Below are 23017 nucleotides of genomic sequence, written 5' to 3'. Positions count from 1 at the left end.
TGTCCCAACGCCTTGTCTCCTGATTTATTGGCCTGTCGTGCAGCGAGCAGAACGGGTTTGGTCTCGGCAACACAGCCACCCCATCTAGTGAGCCTTTCTGAACCCCAGAGTGACGTCACTCACACCCTCTTCTGCTCTACTTCCTATGTTGTTCACATTTATTGGTTTTGCCATGTTGTATAGTAATTTATATGCTCACATATCAGTGTCATCCCCTTTCCAGCTCTGGGAGAAACCCTTATCTTTGATTCTCCACATCTTTATTACCAGGCACCATGCCCAGCACAGAATTGTGTCCGGTGACTCTTCACAGAACAATGTGACGTCAGTTTCAACAGCAACCCCTCAGTGAAATACACACCTCCCTGTTTACTGTGGTCCCCTTAATAACTTTCCAGGTCAGCCACTTCAAAAACAACAGTGATATAATTACGAGTGAATAATGGAATTGACACGTTTTCACTGGTATGTCTACCTACAGAATTAAATCAACTTTTCTAAAAAGTGATTTGATGATAACATCTAGGAAGCAATCTAAAATGAATCAAATGCCCCATTTATCACAGAGAATCTCTTTAATAAAGATACCTGCAGGCCTCACATTCCAAGAACTGTTCTGCGATTTGCCAGTTTAGTACAAGCTGAAAACGTTCCCAGTTGAGGGAAATTGCTTTCCCGTGAAGGAAAACAAAAGTAGATCTCAACAGAATTTCTTTTTCTCAAAAGGACACTTTATATTGTAGCTAAAGAATAAGTCTTTGTTTTTGATTGCTATTTCTGCCCTAAATGACTTGAAGAAACTTAGAAAATTACTAGTTGTTTTAATGACATTATCAAATCACATTCATAGGAATGGATCTTGAGAATAAATTTAACCAGCCCTCCTTCTGGCAGGGCCACACCCTAAACATCCCACAGGAATTTACATTTATAATAATGTACCTATAAATCAGTTCTTTTTAATGTTTTAAGAAAAGGAGTTTCCACAGCCTTCATGCCCATCAGGAATTACACAAAGAGGGGGAAAAGAAATAAATTTGTTTGTAAGTTATATGTCTGATGCCAAACACTCTAGCATACATTATCCTCCAAACAACCTTGCAAGGTAAGCATGATTATGTGAATTTTGTTTTTCAACAGATGAAGTGATGGGGAGTCAGGGAGATAGGGAAATTGTGCGGTGGCAAAGTTGGGTTTGAGTCCACGTTACCCATCTCGAAAGCATATGACCTTTCTGTAAAATCAGGGTGGCACTCAAATGGCCCTGAACATCAGCTTCCTGCTGCCCTGGCCATTTTGGTCTCATTTCAGAAGAGAAGAATTCAACCCGAATTGACATCTCCTGTTATCTGTAGTCTTTCACAAACTCCCCCTTGATCTGGCTTCTGTGCCCAAACTTTATTTAAATGGTTGTCATCCAATCTAATGAGTTTTTTCTTTATCTTATCCTTTCTTGGCCTCTAATTTACAATTTAATAGTATTGACCATCCATCCTTGGTAAAAGACTTTTCTCCCTTGACTGCAGTGATAGCTGCACTATTCCTGGCTTATAAGTTTTTTTTTCCCCCATTACCCATCTGCTTCTCATCCTGCTCCTTTTGAAATCTCCAGCTGCCTCCCACTGTCCCTTTCCTGGAGTTGAGTGGGAGCCTGGCTTTCAAGCTCCATGCCATCTCTTTCAAAGAAAGCACATTTCTCCTGATTTAAGAACTGTGCTCTGTGCTGGAGCTCCGGGCCATTCTGTGCTCCCGGGGAAATTTCACTTGTCTGCCCTCTGTCACCGAACTGAACCAGTACCTTAACCACGGCTGCCTCCTAATAGTACTGACATTCTTTTGATCTTCCCAGCCTGGTGCTTTTCACAGTGAAAATATAAGACAGTCTATAATAAAGTGCTCAAATGTATAGTTTGTCTAAGACTTTTCCTTCCCTTTCTTTAAAAACCCATTTCTTTAAAATTTAAGATCATTTCTGAACTCAAAATTTTCTCTTACACCAAGCCTGTCACCTCCAGCATCTTTGCACCCTCCTTACCTAACAGTCACTTCTACCTGGGGTCCTAACTCCAGATTCTCCCACTGACCCTCCACCCAAAGTGCTGATTCCAGAGTCTTCCACCTTAAACACTGCTCTCTTCACATCACTCGTTGGAAAACCTGCAATGACTCCTTATTTCCAGCTGCCTAAAATCTAAATCCATTAGTTCGACTTTCAACACCCTTTGTAATCTGGGTGTTTCTCCACGAAGGCAATCTTGTTTCTTGCTTCTCCTGACCAATATTCTATTCTGATAAAGCAGCCTCTTCACCTTTTTAAGAACAGGCATCCTAACTCCTGTGCCTTTTTCTCTGTGTTCACCTTGCCTACAACGCCCTCCCTCCTGACTTAAGTAAGTGTCTCCTCACTCTACGAAGTCTTTCTCGCTCACGGCAGATCACCACGTACCATTCTCCCTTTTCAACTCGCACATGGCCTCAAGCCTGGATCCAGTGCATCACTTAGCACTTAAATAGCGACTATCCTGAACTGCCTAGTGTCAATCTGCACATGCCATCCCTTAATTTGGGAATCAAATTCAAGTTCCTCATGAGCAGAAGTACATATTTCTTGTTTCCCCCAAGAGTATAGTAGTATATATTGATAGATGCTATGCAGTATTTTAATATGAATTCATATAGCCTGATAGATACAATGATTCAATATGAATCATTTAAAAATCGAATAGTCGTTTATTCGAAGAGTCGTTTAAAAATCGAATAGAAAAGTTTTGAGATTGATTTCTAGGAGGACTTCAGAACTAAGATATTTTTCACATCTAAAAGTAAGAAGTAAATATACAAACTTCGAAATATAGACGAAGTAAGGGGTGACTATTTGCGTACAGACATTGTCATTTATTTTAGACTTTGCCAAAGATCCTTTGAGTATCTCGTTCCATGCAACCCATCTACCCACAGATTGGCTTTTGACAAGGCTTGGAGGAACAGCAAATCTTAAAGACAATGTCAAAAGCCACACAAAAATTTTTGAGTCATTCATATTAGAGATTAGTTTGATGTGAAGATAGAGAATCTGTAACACTGTGTGGCATCATTGAAGAACAGTTCATTTTAAAAGTGAGCTGTCCTCACAACTCTCAGGGATTCCTGTGTGGGATGACCTGGAGGACACCATGTAAAGGTCCGGATTAGAAGATGCTGTTAGGAAACGTGGTAGCCTTACCTTTACATAATCATAAATGCATCTCTGCAAAGTAGTGGCGGCCTCCAGAGCAAACGTGTTGAAGGTGAGTTTGATTAGCTTGTTTACAGGTGCGATGATGAACCAGACACAATTTAAATTCTTGTCATATCTTCCGTTCAAATCAGAATCAGGAGAGGCCAAGGTATAATTTGAGCCTGTGAGATAACCACCACATCCTTGCTGAGGCCCTGGGTTAAAAAACAGACACATCACTCTGCAAAGCAAAGAAAAAGGCTCTCCAATTTTATGTGGAGGGTTGTAAAGATCATATAGTTTCTTTCCTCTGTCACCCTTTGGTGCACGTTATTGGATGGTTCACTGGGCTTGGGTGAGCTTGTGCAAGTAACACTGACACTTGCCTTAGCGTCTTCGTCACTTTGCTCATCTTCAATCACCAACCCATCAGTCTCTACTCCCTCACATCCAGTTGCCTAGAAAAGTGGGCACCCAGCTATGGTTCTACATGCATTTTTAGAACCCCTGATGTGATATATTGAAGCTTTTTCTATCCTTGAAAAATCCAGTTTTACACCAAACAAAGTCTTTTGCATAACAAAACCACTGGAAACCGTGAACACATTTTATTTTATCTTCTGCTTTTATTATGAACACTATCGGATTGAAAACTGAATATAAGAAGCATTTACCCACATCCCAAGAGAACTGGCGCTCGATCTATCTTTTATTTAAATAGTTTGGTAGAGAAAGGCTGAGAAGCATTTTAACAGTGCAACCCACTTTAGATTGAACTACACTCTGTATACGATTTTTTTTTCTTTTCCAAAAATAAGGGAAAGCTGAAAAAGAGGCACTTTATTGGTGAAAAATATCTACTTTGAAATGGAAATGCTGAAATTCAGAATAAAAATACAAAACAGAGATAAATAATATTCTCAATGCTCTAGTATAAAAAAAAAATATGGGCCAAACTCCTCAGAACACAGGATTTCATTTCCTCCACTCCACTGTCTAAGCTGATGCCTTTGAAATGATGTGAGAGCATCAAAGCAAGAAGAACTTTACTGACAATTTTGAAGGAAACACAGGAGGATGAATGAAGCTCAAAACAGCCCTCACAGGAATAGAGACGAAGCAGGGGTCCCAAACAGTATTCATAAAGCTTGCATTCTACACCAAGATGGATCATGATGGGTTCCAAAGTTAAACTTCACTGACACTGGCCTTCCATCTACTTGTCTTGTTCTATTTACTCTGTTGGCAGTGAAAGGATTGCTTTTGACATTAGGGGGCACTACGATTTAGGACTTGGCTCTTGTCAGGAACGGCAAACAATGGCAGCTGACCTGGGATGCAAGGGCTATCACATGCGCAGTGTTTTTTCAGTATATGTGCTTTATTTAGTAGGTCAGGCTACCCTGTCATAGCTCCTAGCTCTGGTAAAACTACAGATAACTTGCACAGTCAGATCTTTCCTGGAGTCAGAACACTATCGAAGGCCCAGTCCCTGATGCATCCATAGATGGCATCTAGGAAGAAATGATTCTGAAACCAGAGCAATGCTGATCACTCTGCTCCCATGAATCAAGCCTGCAAAGTAAAGAAAGAACTGGCATTCTCACAGCTTTTACTCTCGGGTGGACTGACTTTTACTGAGGGAAATCACGAAAGTTTACTTACATTCAAAATCAGGGAAAAACAATTTCTAAGGGTGTTATTGAATTGAGAAATTTATTTATCTATTAAATGTTGCTTTACTCGTCAAGGAAATATGTTTAGTAAGGCAATGGGAAAAGATGAATGGTGGTCCAATTGTTAGAGCAGGCAGATGAGCAGAGAAAGGGGGACACAGACCAAATGGCAGGAATTGGGCAGAAAGGAGAGGGCACAGGCCAAATGCAGGAAACTATGCATCATGTAAGCACCAGGGGTTCCTGGGCAGAGAAAGGAAAGCAGGAACCTTTGGGCTGATAAGGGGTCACACCTTTTGGGGTGATGAGTGGCCTGGAGACCGACAAAGAAAGGTGAGGAAAGGCAGGAATTTCCAGTGTCCGAATGTAACCTTTTGCTCATTATGCCCTCATTTCAATAAAATTGTCCTTGCAGATTAGAAGTACCCATCGTGCACTGACGCCATGATACTTTCGATCCAGACTAAATAAGCACAAAAGTCCCTTCTTCCTCTGGGAAGGTGGAGTTGGGATGATAATCAAGGAATATGACCCCAAACCCTTCCTTCCCCAATGAATATTCTGCTCATTCATTTTTACATCCTATGCAACCAATTTGCCAAAGAAACACAGGGCAGCAGCTCATCTGAGTCTGCCCACTCTCCCCTTGAAAGTGTACTATCCATCCTTTAATAAACTCTCACTTTACTTTTTTAACCACTACATCTTGTCTCTGAATTATTTCTGGGATGGGACAAGAACCTGGAACACCAGTTGCATCCACTGGCAACACAATAGCAGTGACGTGTTACAGATAAACAATGATACATTTTAGAAAATGACAGGTGCCATAAAAGAGGCAAGGAAAGAAAGCCTTGGGAGTTTTGCCTTCAGAAGGGGGAGTTTCCTTTAGGCTATGAGGCTCTAGAACGTCCAAGGAGGAGGTGACACTGGATCTGCATCTCAGAGGATAAACAGGACAAGACCACGTGGAAACAGAGTTGGCGTCAGCAGTGCAGCCTTGCAACGAAAGGCTCAGTGGACAAGAATTCACATGTATAGAATCTGACCTGTTAGCCTTTATTCTGTGGATAGCGGGGAGCCACTCGAAAAGGTTTTGGCCAGAGGAACGGTAGGGTCAGAATGAATGCACTTTCTCACCATGTCTGATGTAAAAGTGCCTCCGGTGGTCGCATTTACACAGAAGGGGATGGGACTGGAGGACACGAGACCAGGCAGCAGGGACACGGCCATGCGCTGGGCTGGAGGTAGCAAGGGGCAGTGCAGAATTGTAGGTTTGTTTGTATGCAGGGCAACCGTACTACTAACCTTCATCCTATGACTACATCAGCTCCAAAGAGTAAATGCTATTTTTAAACATTCAAGCTACATGTTTTACCACCACTTGCATAGTAATGGTTACTAATAAGTTAACAAGGGCAGCATGGCCACTGTGTTGGAGTGAGTACCATTATACACACCAATCGCTCAATACTACTACTGCTGCTGCTGTACTAATGTCGTAAGACATCCTGCCTTCAGGACACCCCAGAGCAAGAATCCATACGTTGTTGGTATGTGCTGGCATAGGCTGAGGGGCAGGATGCATGTTCTTCATTCTTCAGCCCCCCTCTTTGCAGTGTCCTAGAATGAACAGAGTATGTTTTCCTGACCACTTGATGTTAGGTTTGGCCATAGGACTTGTGTTAGACGATGGAATATTTAGTGGTCATAAAGTAGGAGGAAGCCTTAAATGTGCTTGTGCTTTCCAGCTTAGACTTTGGTGCTCCTATGATCCACCAAGAGCTCATATCTTAGGAAACCACTGGGGAAAGAGAAAGTGGATTCATTCCGAGCTGACCCGAACCTGGACTGAACAGTGGAGTCAAGCATAGTCAACCTGCAACTTGGAACAGGCAGACAAACCAGCCTGCTGACCCATAAGCAATAAAAATAATGCTCTAGGTATATGTCACCAAATTCTGAATGGTTTATTATGCAACATTATTGTGGCAATAGCTGACAAATACACAAGTAGTGTTTTTAAGTTATCACACTGTAATAGAGCACGTTGCTTAATTTATAAAATATACCCACAGAACACAGAAAACAGAGAGCTAAAATTATCATCAGATAATCCTTGCCAAAACAGTCAAATAATAAAAGTAAATATAATATTATATGAGTGAATTATATAATTTGTATTATGTATGAATAATATATGAGTAAATATAATACTATATGAATACATAGTCAAATAATTGAAGTAAATATAGTATTATATGAGTAAACATCTTTTGGTGTTTGTGGGTACAGGAAATGGTTATAATTGTTCTGGTTCTCCCACATTAATATTTAAATGTAGCACCACTGCTCTGTGCTTCTATTAATATGGCAAAATGGAAAAGTTAGCATAGGTCTTTAGGGAAATATAAAGATGAATATTAACAAAAAAGGGTTCTTTACCAAAAAGTGCTATTGCCACATTACTATTTCTGTATTTCAACAACAGCAGGATACATGGGAAAAACGAGAGAGAATTCTGTGAAATAGTTGCATGTATTTGTTTACACTGAAATTTTTAAACTCCTTTTTTAAGCTAGTGTATGACCTTAACCTTGATGTGTTCTTTAGCATCATACATCCATCATCTTCCTTGTTACTACACATTTTTCTACCATCCAGCGAACTCCCATCCATCAGCACCTACTTCATCAGTCAAGTTGTGTCAGAAGCACCCCGTAACGACACTCCCTGTGTCTGAAAACAAAGATGTCACTCTAACCTTCCAACCAAATTAGAAACACCTCCTACAAAAGAGCTATTTCTTCAGAGAATGCAAAGGTTTGGCTAAAGAAATACTGGAAATATAAACCCATAGTAAGCAGTGAGATCTGAGTTGAGATCTACTTAATTAAAAATCAGTAACTGATTCCTAAATTATTTCCCTTCAATTATCCCACTTCAGAGTTAAGTTCAAGCCAGAAAAAAAAAATATGATAGTTAAGAAATAGCTGTATTATCAAAAAGAGAAAACATCTTGAAGGCTTCAGTGGAGCTAGATACACTCCTAAATAATTACCTTGAGAAGGGACATTTCTGCAGCTGACATTACAGGGGGCTGACATTTTATTGAGGTCTTCTGGATACGATGTCTCTCTATCTCTGGACAAGCACTACTTGGACAGATGGTGGATGGCTAGCTGTACTGTCAGGTAGTGATCAGCCTGCCTTCAGGCATTCTCCTGTTCCTCAGTGAGCTGGGGCTCTGAGCTATAGCTGAAGGAAGCAACACTGAAGTACAGGAAACAGAATGCGAACGCATTTCAAGCGGGTGCCTTAGGGAAATGGGAGCTCCATAATCCTTTCTTTGAATAAAACTTACTGTGATTCTTCAAAGCTGCAGTTTATAACTGCCTTCAAGCAGTGAATCCATTTTAAAAGTTCAGATGTTTCTTTTTAGCTAAAAGTGAGTTGGGTTTATTATTTTACCCTAACCTTAAACATGCACCATCTTTTAAGTATATTTATGTTGTGCAAGAAAAAAAATCTTAATGGTTTTCGTAACCTTAGTTGTGGGGTTTTTTGTTTTTGTTTTTGTTTTTGTTTTTTAGTAATTTCATTCCATTTGACTCACTTTAGTTACCCAAATTTGAGACCCAGCCTAATTTAACTCAGAGTATGTACTTAGTTTGGTAATACTTGGGAAGCATAGAACTAAGATAGGTAGTTTACTAAAAAAGAAAGGTAATTTACTAAAAGAAAGGTAATTTCAGCAGCTAATCAGTAGCTATAATCACAAGTAAAAGAGCAATGAAATATATAGAGAACTTAAGATAAGGAGAATTTTATCATTATCTTTTAATTTATTTTGCATTATTTTGGTATTACTGAAAACACTTTATGTATGCATTAATAGTCCCAGGGCATTTCATGAAAATCATTCCCACCAAACTTGAAATTTTAAAAATGATTTATTAAACAAAATGATATAATCACATCACTTTAGACAGGAAGAGGAATTGACAAGACCCAACACAGATTCATGACAAATTCTCAGCAAAATAGGAATAGAGGGGAATATTCTCAACTTGATAAAGCACATATTTAAAAAACCTATAGCTAACATGATACTTAATGGTGAAAAACTAAATGCTTTCCTCCTGGGATCAGGACCAAGGCAAAGACATTTTTTCTCACCACTCTTATTCAACAAAGTATTAGAAACTCCTGCCATTATAATAGACAAGAAAAAAAAAATACAGACTGGAGAGGAAGAAATAAAATTGTCACTATTTGCAGATCGGAAAATCCCAAGGAATCTACATAAAAATTCCTAAAACTAACAAGTGAATTCAGCAAGAACTGAGGATTTAAGAATAATACACAAAATCATTCACATTTCTACATACTAACAATGAATTTGTGAAAAATCAAAGTTAAAAATACAATTATCCAAAAGAAAATGAAATACTTAGGTATTAACTTAATGAAAAATATACAGAATTTGTGTGCTGAAGATTGCAAAGTGGTGAAAGAAATAAAGACCTAAATAAATGTTGAGACATATGTATTCATGGACTGGAAGACCCAACATAGTAAAGATGTCAACTATTCTCAAATTGATGCATATTTTTAATTGCAGTTCCTATCAAGACCCCTGCAAGATTTTTTTCTGTTGACGCACAAAACAACTTATTTTAAAATTTACATGGAAAGGTATGGGCTCTTGAATAGCTAAAACAACGTTGACAAAGAATAACAAATTGGAAGCGATCAGCCCACCTCTTACTATACAGGCACAGTAATCCAGATTTTGTGATACTGGTGGAGAGTTGGACAAAAAGGTGAATGGAAAATAACAGAGAACCCAGAAATAGGTCCACACAAATATGTCCAAGTGATTATTTACAAAGATGCAAAAGCAATTCAATGGAGGAAGGATAGTCTTTTCAATACATTGGACATCCAGAGGCAAAAAAAATTAACTTCAACCTAAACCTCAGAGCTTAAACACAGATGAGTTCAAAATGGGTCATAAACGTAAGTGAAAAATGTAAAACCATAAAACTTAAAGAAGAAATCAAAGCAGAAAATCTTTGAGACTTCAGGATAGGTAAATAGTTCTTAGCCTTATTATTAAAACACTGTATATAAAAGGAGAAATTGATATATTAGACTTTATCAAAATTAAAAACTTTTCTTCTAGGAAAGGCCCTGTTAAGAGGATGAAAAGGCAAGTTATGAACTAGGAGAAAATATTTGCAAACCACATACCTGAAAAAATACAGAAAAAACTCTCAAAACCCAATAGTGAAAAAACAATCCAATTAGAAAATGGGCAAAAGTTATGAACATATATTTCACCAAAGAAGATATACATATGACCAAAAAAAAGACAAAATTTACTCACTATTAGGAAATGCAAATTAAAATCACAATAAGATATTAATATGTATCTATCAGAATGGCTAACACACACACAAACACACACACACACACACACACACACACACACAGAGTGATAGCTCATTGTAGAGTAACCACATTCCACAAAAGAACGACCATGGCGAGGGGGTCCCGAAGTACGGAGAGCACAGAGAATACTGTATAATGACATGCTAACCAAGATGACAGAAGACAGATGACAATGAAATAGCATCTGAAAGGGCTGAAAGAAAATAATTGCTAAACTAGAATTCTACATTCAAAGAAAAATCCCACAAAAGACAGTATAAAGCCATTTTCAGAAAAGCAAAAACCAAAAGAAGAAGAAAAAAAAAAACATTTTTCCAGAAGAACTGCAATAAATGAAAACACACTAAAGCGAGTTCTTCAAAAAGAAATAAACTTATCCCAGATGGAACCCATAGAAATTTAGGGGGAAAGGACAACAAAAATGGTAAATATACAGAATTACTAGTTGCATAAAACAATAAAATGTTTTATGTGCTTAAGACATGTAGAGTTGAAATAATTCATGTTGAGAGCACAAAAGACAGGAACTGGGTTAATGGATTTAAAATGTTGCATTTATCATGATATGGTAAAAGGACTAGTTTTAAATTAGATTCTAATGAGTCAAGGATGAATACTGTAATCTCTAAGGTAATAACCAAGACTAACTGAATATATAAGTAATGACTTTTAAAAGAGAATAACATTTAATTCAAAAAAGGCAAAAAAAAAGTTAAACTTCTGAACATAAGGGACAAACGGAAAACAAATAATACAGTGGTCTATTTACATCCAATAATGTTAGTAATTTTATTAGATGTAAACATGGTAAATTCTCCAAATGAAAAATAAACAGTCAAACAAAACCCAAATAAATTCTTTGGGGTAGAGAAATGTCGAAAATAGAGAGGTTGAAAAATATACCATATACTGAAAGAAAGCTAGGGACACCATACTAAATCAGAAACACTAGACTTTCAGACAAGAAGCATTAAAAAAAAGGACCTTGCAGAATGATATGAAGCAATCATCGGAAGATATAACTTTAAATGTATCTGTGCCACATGACATTGCCTCAAAGTGCACAAGAGCAAAACTTTAGCCCTGAACTTTCTATTGAGCTTTTAACTCTCATATCTGACTCCCTACTGAACATAAGCTGGATGGCTTCAAGGCACCAAGTTCTCCATACCAAAACCAAAGATTATTATCTTCCCCTATGAGATCTGGTCCTCTCCTGTAAATTTATACTTGGATGAATGTATCACAAGTTATTATCCAGGAAACTTAGGATCACCATGTCTTCCTTTTTCCCCACTGACTTGTTCAAAGATGACTATTGATTCTGCATCTTAAGTGCTTCTCCTTTCACCCCCCTTCTGTTTTCTGACATTGCATCACCCCGTCTCCTGCGATGTTTCCCAATATTTCCCTGCCTAAAATGCAGCCCCTGCTTCAAAGCATCCTCCTCACAGATGCTAGAATGGGCTTTCTAAACCAAGTCTGAGTGGATTATAGTACTCTCCAGCCCCCAATTAATGGTTCCACTCTGCACATGATATAGAGCCCTCCCACAGAGACCCCTTGCCTCTCTCTCCTGTTATTCTCTCTCAGCCCCTATCATTCTCCACCTTACACACCCCAAAGCATTACAATCATGTGCAGTCACTTCTGAAATGAGATGCTTCATACATGACCTTCCTTGTCCACAAAGTGCCTATTTTCCCAGTGAATGCCTTCTCTGCCTTCCAAGTTAGTTCTATTTATTGCTAAGATATACTGCATGCCAAATGAGTGTCAGGGAATGTTCCAGTTTAATCTTCACCACAACTCTATGAGGTAGTTACTATTAGTGGGACCATTTGATAGATGAGAAAATCAAGAGGTTAAGGAATTGTTCAAGGTCAAACTCATTGGGATGTATAAGAACTGAGTTTGAATGGAAAAAGTCTGTCTCCAGAGAATGCACTACATTTATGAACCATTAACCACAAGTCACGGTTCACATTCTATGTCACACTTTCTTGAACTTTTTTTCCTTTTAACTCAACACCAAAGTACCTCAGATCCCTTCTTTTCTGCTGCCACTGTCCTTGGCACATACTTCTGCCAAAAGCATTTAATCCAGAATTTAGTTATTTTCTGGCTCTCGAGGGAGCTTCTCAAGAACAGGGATATTGTTGAATTCATCTCTCTGTCCCAAAGGAAGGCTCATCGATCATCTGCATATTCAACAATGTTAAGTAAACAAGGAAGGAATGCATAGAAAATACATAGCTAGTTCTTACTGGGTAGATCTTTGCTTTCTAGTCTATGTTTATAAGGGGAATTCTTGGGATTAAATATATTTCTTGATTTATAAAGTTGTTACTATGTTATAAACACATATTATGTATATGTGCATGTGTATGTATGTGTGTATAACTATATCTATATATTTTAACAAAACAACTTTTTGTTTCTATGTATTAACCTGTTTCAAAACTAATTTAGTTGACTCTTGTGGCCTAGTTGATTGTGAAGAAACAATCAGCAGAACAACAATAAAAATACCACCAAAAGATTTAAAACACTGCCAAATGGGGTAGTTTTTTTTTTTTTTTTTTTTTTTTTTTTTTAATAGGAAACACTTGTTTAGCTAAAAATTTGCAATGACAAATGTTAGGTCTGTTACTTAAAAAAATCTAATATCTGAATATTAGATTTTAAAAGGCAGAGTCAATTTAAAGCTTTGTAAAATTCCAGACACGTAGAAGCTCAGTGACAAGTGGTCATTATCCTTATGCCTTGAGGATTCGTGGCAGCCTCACCTGGGAGTGAGCTGGAACAAAAGCTACCACAGAAAGTTAACAGATTTTTCAGACATCGGAAGGAAGAGAAGAATATAGTCCCTGATAATGTTTTATCCCTAAACAACTGATTTACAAGCAAAGAATTTTCTTCAATGTTTATTGCTGACCAGGCATAAACAAGACAGTCTGCTTTCCTGTTCCTGGAAACGCCACATCAAAGCATCAAAGCCAGGTCCATCTGAGTAAGGATGATAATTATTACAGGGAATCTATGCTTATAATTTAACCCCAAACATCCAGTGGTCTGATAGGTTGCATTTTTAGGAGGGCCGGAATGGTTTCGGTTATGCAGAATAACTGCTTCCCTGCTTCTTGTTTATTTCAATGGTTTTTCAGAGCATTACCTTATAATTTACCATTAACTCAATTTTATCACTTAGCTTGGTCTCCACAATGCCATCTGGTTTCACTTTCCCAATGACCTCCCTACCCTTTTAAGACCAGGGGCAGCAATCTGGTCATTCAGGAAAGCGGGGGTGAGATCACAGACTGATACTAGAATATATTTTAATAGAAATCTTTTTTCTTCTTCTGTGGGCTTATCTGGAATTTTACTCTTGCCTACTTGCTTTCATAAAGTTCTGGTCAACTAAGCACTTGGTTTCTTTATCATATTCTCACATTCTCAGCTCAGCAAAAAAACTCTTTTTTCACAAAACCCACAAAGAAGAAACTGCAGATAACCTTGTCTTTGGCATCATCTCCCAAGGGAAGCCTAATCACCAGTGAAAGTCACATGACTTCAAAAGGGCAGAAATAAGCTTAGTCTAGTTTTTTCTGCAAATGGGTTTACAGTTTCAGCTCATTTCATTCTCAGACTTCATTAGAGGTAGCAAATGACATTAAGAGAACAGACAAACAACACTGCTTTCGAGTAATACTCCCATTACTGCTAAACTACCGGTTATCTGAGCAGTGACTTACGGAATTATTCACTTTATAATTCAATTATCTTATTGCAGTTGTACTTTTGGAAGTAATGTCATCTGACAGCTTAATCAGGCTTCTAAGAGGCACCACAGAGACACAGACGCATCTATTTTTAGCGTTGTTAAATATTTTTAAGTTTTTTTTTTTTAATGTTTAGCTATAGGACTTTAGAATGCCTCTCAAAGTCCAACCTTAACACCAAAACGATGACATTTTAAAATAACTAGAAGCAAAAGTCTGAATTTGATATGATGTTAGGTTTTTCTCCATTTGTTGTGACCATATTTTCCATCTTTGGGGCTTGAGACTGTCATCAGCTTTCTCTGTCCTCCCCGCCCCTCCTGCTTTCCCTCTCCCCTCTTACAAGGAAACTCTTATTCAACCAGCTCAGCTTCTTCCCACTGTAATAGAGGAGAACAAATCTGACTCTACATTGGATCTGTTCCTTTGGCTTTAACCACTGTGCCCTGTTTTCTGGGTTTATTCTTGCTAGCTCTGCACCTTTTGTAAATGAGTGTTGCCTTTAGCCTGTCTGGTAAACAGGAGAGCCTTTTCTCAAGGCTCTGACCTTTAAGGATATTAACACTTCTGCACTTATATAAAGACAACAAGTTGCAGAGTGGAAAATAACCTTTGTTTTGTTGGAGGTTTACAGGGACACCATGACCTGACCCACGTGGACAGCTGCAAGAACAAAGAATTCCTGCAGCAAGACGTTTGCAACAACCAATCACACCCCCTCCCCTGTTTGTTTTGTTTTGTTTCGTATAAAAGGAGCCTGTGTTCTGACTGGAGCAGGATGGTTCTCCAAGACATTAGTCTGCCATCCTTTTGGTCTGCTGGCTTTACGAATAAAGTTGCTATTCATTGCCCCAACACTTCATCTCCCGATTTATTGGCCTGTCGTGTGGTGAGCAGAGTAACTCGGTAACAGCACCACTGCTGTCCTCCTTTAGCATGTCTGAGACACATTTTCCACATGTTCACGTAGCAGGTAAAAGTCCAGAGACCAGACACACATGACCCAAATGTTGAGTTTGATCCTGTATTCCTATTTATCTCAGGATGAATGTCATCCAGTTTACCACCCTGAGTAGTCACTGAACTATATAAACCATGACTGCATACTGAGGGTGAGGTGAACCTGGATTATAATTTACTGCAATGTAGCTTTTGATTTTAAGTTAGAAAACATACTTTAGGGTTTGCTGGTTAGATTTCACAGCACCGTAAGTTTGAAAGAACACAGAATCATTGCACCACAGAGTGGTCCTGTTGATGATAATGACCCTTTGCTCTCCCTCCTTCACCTTAGAGAGACGGTAGGGTCGGTCATGGAGCCTTATAGAAATCCGGGACTTCCATATTACTTTTTAATACACATTGGTCTTCCTCTCTGACATCTAAGGAACTTTACAGAAATTACCTACGTTATCCCCATCATATTCTTAAAAGATAGAAAATAGTAATAATTCAAACTGACCTTCTTTTAGTGAATAAAAGTTAAGCTCAAAAATGCATAGGGCTTTTCTAAAGCATCTCACTAGGCAATGATGTAATAACGCAACTGGTCTGGACTACCTGCTCCTGGTCTGCAGTTCTTCCCACCTGGGCGTGTCCCCACCTTTGTCCCCGATGAACACGTGCTTTGGTGCTTTATCCTTTCTCTCATGGTGAAGGTCTCTGAGCCTGACCTCAGTGCCACCTGACTCGGTCTCTATATGCCAAGTGCCCTGGGATGGAGGAAGACAGAGTGGCCCTCAAACTCAGCACGTGGGCTGGGGGCAACGGGAGGCTGGGCACTTCAGTCATGTGTCCAGAATGTACAGCCACTGGTGAAGTGAATCGCTAGTCCCTGACATCCTTGTCCCTGATACTAACATCTTCTCCAGGGCGATGTCCTTGTCCTTCTAGGACATGTCATCCTGAAGGGGACACTCTTCACCCTCTCCTTGGCAACTCACTGATCCAAATGCTACAAACCTCAAAACTAATTGGGCCAAGTTCAGTTTTTGACCCTGACTTTTTGCTGAAGAGTTGAAGACCTTATTTAAGAAAAATAGTTTAGTGACTATGGTCCAACACAGACAATATACGTACTGTAAATCCCTGATCTAGTCCTATATCTAGAGGCTTTGTGCCTAATGTGATGAGCAGGTCATAAACAGACTGACTGGGTGGCACTCTGGTGTGAGACCAGCACAGTAAGAAGAAATGGGGGGCTGGGATGGCTTAAAAACACGTTTGCAAGTCTGAAATGCTTCAGGAGTGACCCAGGTGAGCAGTCACAGCTGAAGCAGCCCTCAGTGGCAAAGGATGGGCAGGAACTCAACAAGCAGAGGTTGAGAGAACACAGGGGACTTAGAAATGTCAGTTCTGCACCATGGAGTTTGCACACTTCAGCCAAATCCATGGGGCCGATGGCTCTCTAAACTTCATGGGATCACGGACACCACTGACAATTGGGTAAAAGCTGTGCACTCTCTCCAGAAAAATGCCCAGATCTGCAGATAATCTCAGAGTTTCAAAGACCCCAGAAGCCCAGGATGATCACTTGGCTGGTTATCAGTCATTTGGGATCAATAATTCACATAGGGTAGGAGTCCGTGGGGAAAGTGGGAAGGCAGGTGTACCTTACAGGTGGGTATCAGCTCCTGTAAAGTGCTTGCTTTGCTTTCTCTGTACCTATGTCCCGTGCAGGTGGCCCTTCCTAGCAGAAGTCCCATTAATAGAGAAGACTCGATTTCACTACACAGTTAGTAATTAGGGACAAGCTAGGGGAAGTGTCCCCCAAATTTGTTCTGACCCATTAGTGATACAAATACAACAAACACATGAGAAGTCACCTAATAATAAGAGCCGGCTCCTCACTGACTTCTGAAAAATTAAAGCCGACGTATACAAAGTATCATCAAATGTGTACTCTAAATAACAAATTTGTAAAACTCCACTATTTGGTCCAGATCAATGAAACTGAGATGTCATAGACTAAAATGGTCTTGTCGCATCAATTATTTTCTCAGTGAAAATGCTGTTTTCCAGGCTAAACTGACAGTGGTGGAAACAAATACTCACTGCCTCCTCCAAAAAGCTGCTTTATCTATCTGTGTAGTTTTTAAATGAATGAGATGAAGGTGAAAGGTGCATTTTATCAGCTAAGTCTAAGTTGTTTTTTTTTTATCCAGGACTGTATCTAAAAGATTTTATAAAGCCTAGAATTCAATTTACTCTTATTGGTTCCTTCCCCTTTTCCTGACCATAAACAACAAAAATCAAACCAAACCAAACTGAAAAGTTATTCAGAATGTGGTGTTGAAAGGTTTGTAAGACCAAAACAGTACAAAATTATAATATGTATTTCTCAGTAGGAAAACAAAAATACTATGACAGATTACATAAGTTCAGCCATTATGAAAAATAGCATGAAGTTTCCTTAAAAAACTGAAAATACATTTACCCTATGATCTAGCAGTCCCATTCCTGGGTATATATCCAGAGGAAACTCTAATTCTAAAAGATACATGCACCCCAATGTTCATAGCCACACTATTTACAACAGCCAAATCATGGAAGCAACCTAAATGTCCATCGACAGATAACTGGATAAAGAAGTTATGGTATATTTATACAATCGAGTACCACCCAGTCATAAAAAAAAAAAAAAAAGTGAAATAATGCCATTTACAGCAACATGGATGGACTTGGAGATCATCATACTAAGTGAAGTAGGTCAGAAAGAGAAGGGAAAATACCATATGATAGTGCTTATATGTGGAATCTAAGAAAATGAGACAAATGAACTTACTTAGAAAACAGAAACAGAGTCACATACAAAGGAAGCAAACTTTTGGTTACCAGGGGTGGAAGCGGGTGGGGAGCAATAAATAGGGAGTTCAGGATTTGCAGATACTAACTACTATATATAAAATAGATAAACAGGAAGGTCCTACTGTATAGCACAGGGAACTATATTCAACATCTTGTAATAACCTATAATGAAAAAGAGTATGAAAGGTATATATATATAATCTACATATATAATGTAGACCTGAATCACTATGCTGTACACCTGAAATTAACACATTATAAATTGACTATGCCTCAATTTAAAAAAAAAGATTACATAAAACTACTTCTTAAATATTTTCAAGTGGCCAATAGTATCTGTATAGATGGGAAAGAGGTGGAATGCATCCTCATGAAGCCATGGGTAGCACCATGCTGACAGGTAACGAGATCCCATTTCTGCTGTCCACGTGCACATCTTTTCTCTGACAGTGACCAGAAGAAAATAGTTACTGATAGAGACTGTCCAATGCTCATGGATGAACAGGGCCTTTATCGATGTAAGATTTTTCCTTCTGTGCTACTTCAGTTCAGTAAAATCACATTAAGCCCCAAAATATGCCTTTTTGTAGCTCAGAATAACATAGTAATTAACGAAGTGAGACAACACTGGCTAACTGGGGAAGCTTCAAGGAGAAAACCGTGTGGAGTGCTTTAGGGTTATTTCAATGGTCATGTGAGACTGTATCAGGAAATGGAAAAACAACTCGAAAGCTGCTACCAAGAGCAATGCAAGAAAGTATCACTTGATTCTAAAGTCTGTGCTAAAGGCAAGAATAGACAAGTTCCTTTGCACAAAAAGATCTCCAGAGGAAAATAAATTTCTCTTTCAAAATAGCCTTCTCTGTTTTGTAGGCCACTTCATTTAGGCAATTCTATTAAGGCAATACTGCTGCCCGCCCATGAGACTTGTTTCCAAGTTATTGTTGATACAGATAAGTAAGGTAGTTGGCAAAATGATTTTCTGATACAATTTGTCACGACGTCTGCCTTTCATTGGGAAGCCTTCAAAACGCAAATGTCTAACGGCGTGAAAAAGTAACATACAAAGGGTAAAGTGGTTGAAAGCCCCTGCCCTGGATCAGAGGGATAAAGGTTATTATCCACAGCACCACAGAAAGAGGAAGGAAGACTTTCAACAGTGAGTCAGGAGTCTTACTGTACAAAACCTCCCAGGTCTCTCTGAGTCTTCACAGTAAGCAATTCATTTGGTGAACTGTTTGTTTTCAGAACACTAATTACATCTATAGGCAAATGGAAGAATCAAAACACTTCCCACAGCCAAATATCAATTATCTTAGACGGTGCCCCTGATGCGATTAGTACAGATAGAGAACAGATTAGCCTTATATTTTAAATGATTCAAAAGTTCTAAGTTAATTTTACACACATAATTACTTCTCAGGAGCAGGAGGAACAGACTAGGGTGCTATTTTTGATTTATCTTCTCACCTTTTTCTTTCATCTCTGGATGACTCCCAGATCACTACCTTCAGCCCAAATCACTTCTCAAACTTCAATTTCCTCCTATATTTCTCCATTTAGATATCTTATGGGCCCTTCAATCTAAAATGCTCCAAATTGTAGTAGAAAAGAACAAATCTGATTCCATATTAGACCCGTTTCTTTGGCTTTAACCCTGCGCCCTGTTTCCTAGGCTCAATCTTGCTAGCTCTGCACCTTTTGTAAAAGAATGATGCCTATAGTCTGAAATATACAGGAGAGCCTATTCTCAAGGCTCTGACCCTTAAGGATATTAATATTTTTTTACTCATATAAAGATAACAATTTGCAGAATAGAAAAAAGCATTTGTTTTGTTGGAGGTTTTACACGGGCACCATGACATGACCCACATGGATAGCTACAAGAACAAAGAATTCCAAGAACAAAGAATTTCTACACCAAGAAGTTTGCAACAACCAGCCATACCTCCTCCCCTTTTTAGTATAAAAGGAACCTGAACTCTGACTTGGGGAAGAGGGTTCTCCAGGACATTAGTCTGCCATCTTCTCGGTCAGCCGGCTTTCCAAATAAAGTCGCTATTCCTTGCCGCAACACCTCATCTTCTGATTTACTGGCCTGTTGTGTGGCGAGCAGAATGAGTTTGGACTTGGTAACAAAACCATATATAATATTTCTTCCCTAAATCTTAGCCTCCTAAGGCACCACTACCCAACAACTTACCCATAAGAACTCGTCCTCAACCCGTGTCATGGAAAAATCATCAAGTTCCCAACTTTAGTGTATTCTACCTTCTAGTGTATTCTACCTTCTGCGTATCTCTGAGATTTCTATCCCTCCTTCTATCTTTATTCCCACTAATTAGTTTGAGCCTGTAACTTCTTCTGTCTGGAGTTCTGTGATAAGTTTCTTTCTTCTGAGGTTATGGGGTCCACCAAGAATTCCTCTACCCTACTACCACTATGATCTTTCCAGAAGTCCAGTCTGGCCATGCAGTCTTTACTTAAAATTCTCTCAGACTCTTCACCATCTTGAGGATAAAGTCAACATAGGCTACAACATCTTCTTTCTTGATCTGGCACTTGCAACCTTTAGGCTTAACTCCTATCATTTCCACAGGTGATAAAACGAGGCTCAGGTCTCATTTGAGATGGTGGTGTAGACACTTCAAATACTAGAGAGAGACATTTGTTGAGCGATTTTTTTTTTCACTCAAGATACATCATACGTAATTTTTAAAATCAAAATTTTATGTGACTCATTTCCCTCAACTTAAATGAAGCACAACTTAAACAGGTGAAAAAAAATTAAACAAAGCGGAAAAGTAAAAGTCACAAAAAACAGATTAACATGTCCAAAATTCTTACCCAGTGTCTCCCGGAAGGTTATCTTCCAACCTCTTGCTGTTTGAGATGAATCCGTCTTGAACACCAGGAACATCGTATTATTGCTGCTCTTCACGTTTGGTGGAAGCTGAGAACCACAGAACTTGCCAAGAAGGCGATCACTGATGTTAGAACCATCATAAATTGCCAGGTAGTCTTGGGAGCAGAAGGCGGAGGGAACCACATCAAAATCACTGAACCTGTGAAATGAACCTTGTGAATACTGATGTTTTCCATTTGGATTCCATTAAATTGTAGCTTTAGTTCTTATTTTTTTAAAAAAAAAAGACAAGACAAAAGCTAACAGCAGAGCATCTAAGATTCACTTGATAGGAAATATTAGAAATAATATACTATTTTACTGATCAGTTCAAAAGTTTAACCAAAACTTTTTGACTGACTAAAATATGTCAAAAAGTGTGGTAAGTACTGAGACTACAAAGATGAGTAAGATACAGTCCAGGACTTCCAGAATTTACAGTCAAGGACATATAAAGTATATTTGACATTAAGTTTTGACAAGTCAAACTGATATTTATTTATCATTTAGCAACACTTCAATTTTCCAGTCTCCTTAAAAATATGGTATTTACTCTCTTCCCTTGTTATTTTGTGAGATCCAGTGATACCATTATCCTATTCTTTACAGGAAGGATGCTAACACAATAGAGTAAAAGAAACACTGATTTTAGAATCATAACTCCATTCTCGTTCCCACAGTCTGTTTCCTTCTTTTAAAATGGAGTTTATTTTAAGGTTAAGTGCAACAAGATATAAAGACCAGAAGACGGAGAAGATGGCGGAGTAGAAGGACGCTCGCAGGTCACCCTCTCCCACAAATACACCAAGACCCAAATCTACAGACCCACTCAGCCAACCAGAGCACCTGTGGAACTCCAACAGAACATCGCCCTCTTCAAAAGACAAAAAAGCCAAAAATCTAGTAGGAGAAAAGGAAAAAAGAAAGAACAAAAGGCAAAGCAGCGCGGGACGGGTCCCACGGGGAGGGAGCGGCAAAGGAGGACTGGCGCTCGCTCGCTGGGTCTCCCCTCTCCAACTGAGAGGCCAGCGGGACAGAGGGGGAGCCTCCGAGGCTGGGATCTGTACAGAGCAGCCCTTGACTGACAGAACTAAGTTAAACGGGCACAGAGCGTCCCCCCCGACACCCAGCCTGAGACGCGGGCCGGCAGCCGCGGGCAGGGCCAGGCCGCACAAGCCGGGCGGAGGACAGAAGTGGCTGCACGGAGGCAGCCCCGGGGGAAAGCAAGGGGCTGCGCGCCGTGGCTGTGGGTGCACAGGGCAGAACAACCTGGGCCCTCCATAAAACAGCGAGGTTGATGTGCTCTCGGGGGAAGGGTGCACACCCCCATCTCTGAAAACCCGCGGAAAGTTTTCGGGGGAAGAGAGGCGGGGCTCAGGCACAGCCGCCATATCCTCCGCGCTGAGCACTCAGGCGGGGGCGGGGGCGAAACCTGCATCCGCACCGAAGGGCTTAGCAGCCTCAAAGGCCAGACTGAGACTGGCCTGCAGCCTGGGGCAGATAGGATCCTTCCATCCTGGTCCCTCAGAGAACTTGCTCCACAAAGACAAACAAGGAGCTGGGTTTTGGCTCGGAGCAGGGACAGGGCTGTCCCTCGGTCTTCCCTGAGCCCACCCGCGGAGCGCCGACGAGGGCGGAGCACACAGCAGCACAGAGAGCGGAACTACCGGCGGAGCAGGTAGAGGGAGACCGGCCCCCCCCCACCCCGCCTTTCGGGCAGGAACACAGCCCCTGACCGAGGTGCTGGGAGGGGGCACGACCCGCCCTCCTACCCGGCCAGTCTGCAACATCTGACTGCGGCATCCGGAGGGGCAGCGACCCGCCCGCCCACAGCAGAGAGCTGCACCTGACCCAGTGTTAGGAGGAGGCGCGATCTGCTTGCCGACAGGTGCTGGGAGCAGCACAGAAGAGGGCGCCAACGGAGGGCCTCTGAAAACAGCAAGCTGAGCTTCCAAAACAGGACGAAGACAGAAAGACTTCACATTAAAAGCACACACTCCAGGAGAACACCGACAAACCCCCCCCCCTTTTTTTTTTAAATCTGTTTTTACCTGTTCTATTTTCTATTACTCTCATAATCTTCTTAATTCATTTCTATTTCTCTTGGGTTTTGATGTCCTGCTATTGATTAGACACCGGTTTCAAATACATCTATTCATCTCCCCCCCCCCTT

General features: G+C 39.9%; 1 protein-coding gene across 1 annotated transcript in view; it reads right to left on the bottom strand.

The window, feature by feature from the left end:
* The window catches only part of CUBN (cubilin), a 273653-nt gene that overhangs the window by 17368 nt on the left and 233268 nt on the right, over positions 1 to 23017 (bottom strand). The window contains exons 59-60 of the mRNA XM_032474139.1: positions 20787 to 21004; positions 3224 to 3432 (exon numbers count right to left, since the gene is read on the bottom strand). Coding sequence (XP_032330030.1) covers positions 3224 to 3432; positions 20787 to 21004 — 427 coding nt within the window. The remainder of the gene's footprint in view (positions 1 to 3223; positions 3433 to 20786; positions 21005 to 23017) is intronic.

The sequence above is a fragment of the Camelus ferus genome, chromosome 35 (genome assembly GCF_009834535.1).
Source record: "Camelus ferus isolate YT-003-E chromosome 35, BCGSAC_Cfer_1.0, whole genome shotgun sequence".
In the NCBI taxonomy this organism is placed as follows: domain Eukaryota; kingdom Metazoa; phylum Chordata; class Mammalia; order Artiodactyla; family Camelidae; genus Camelus; species Camelus ferus.
Note: the sequence above shows the minus strand (reverse complement) of the source record. Positions and strands in the feature narration are given on the sequence as shown.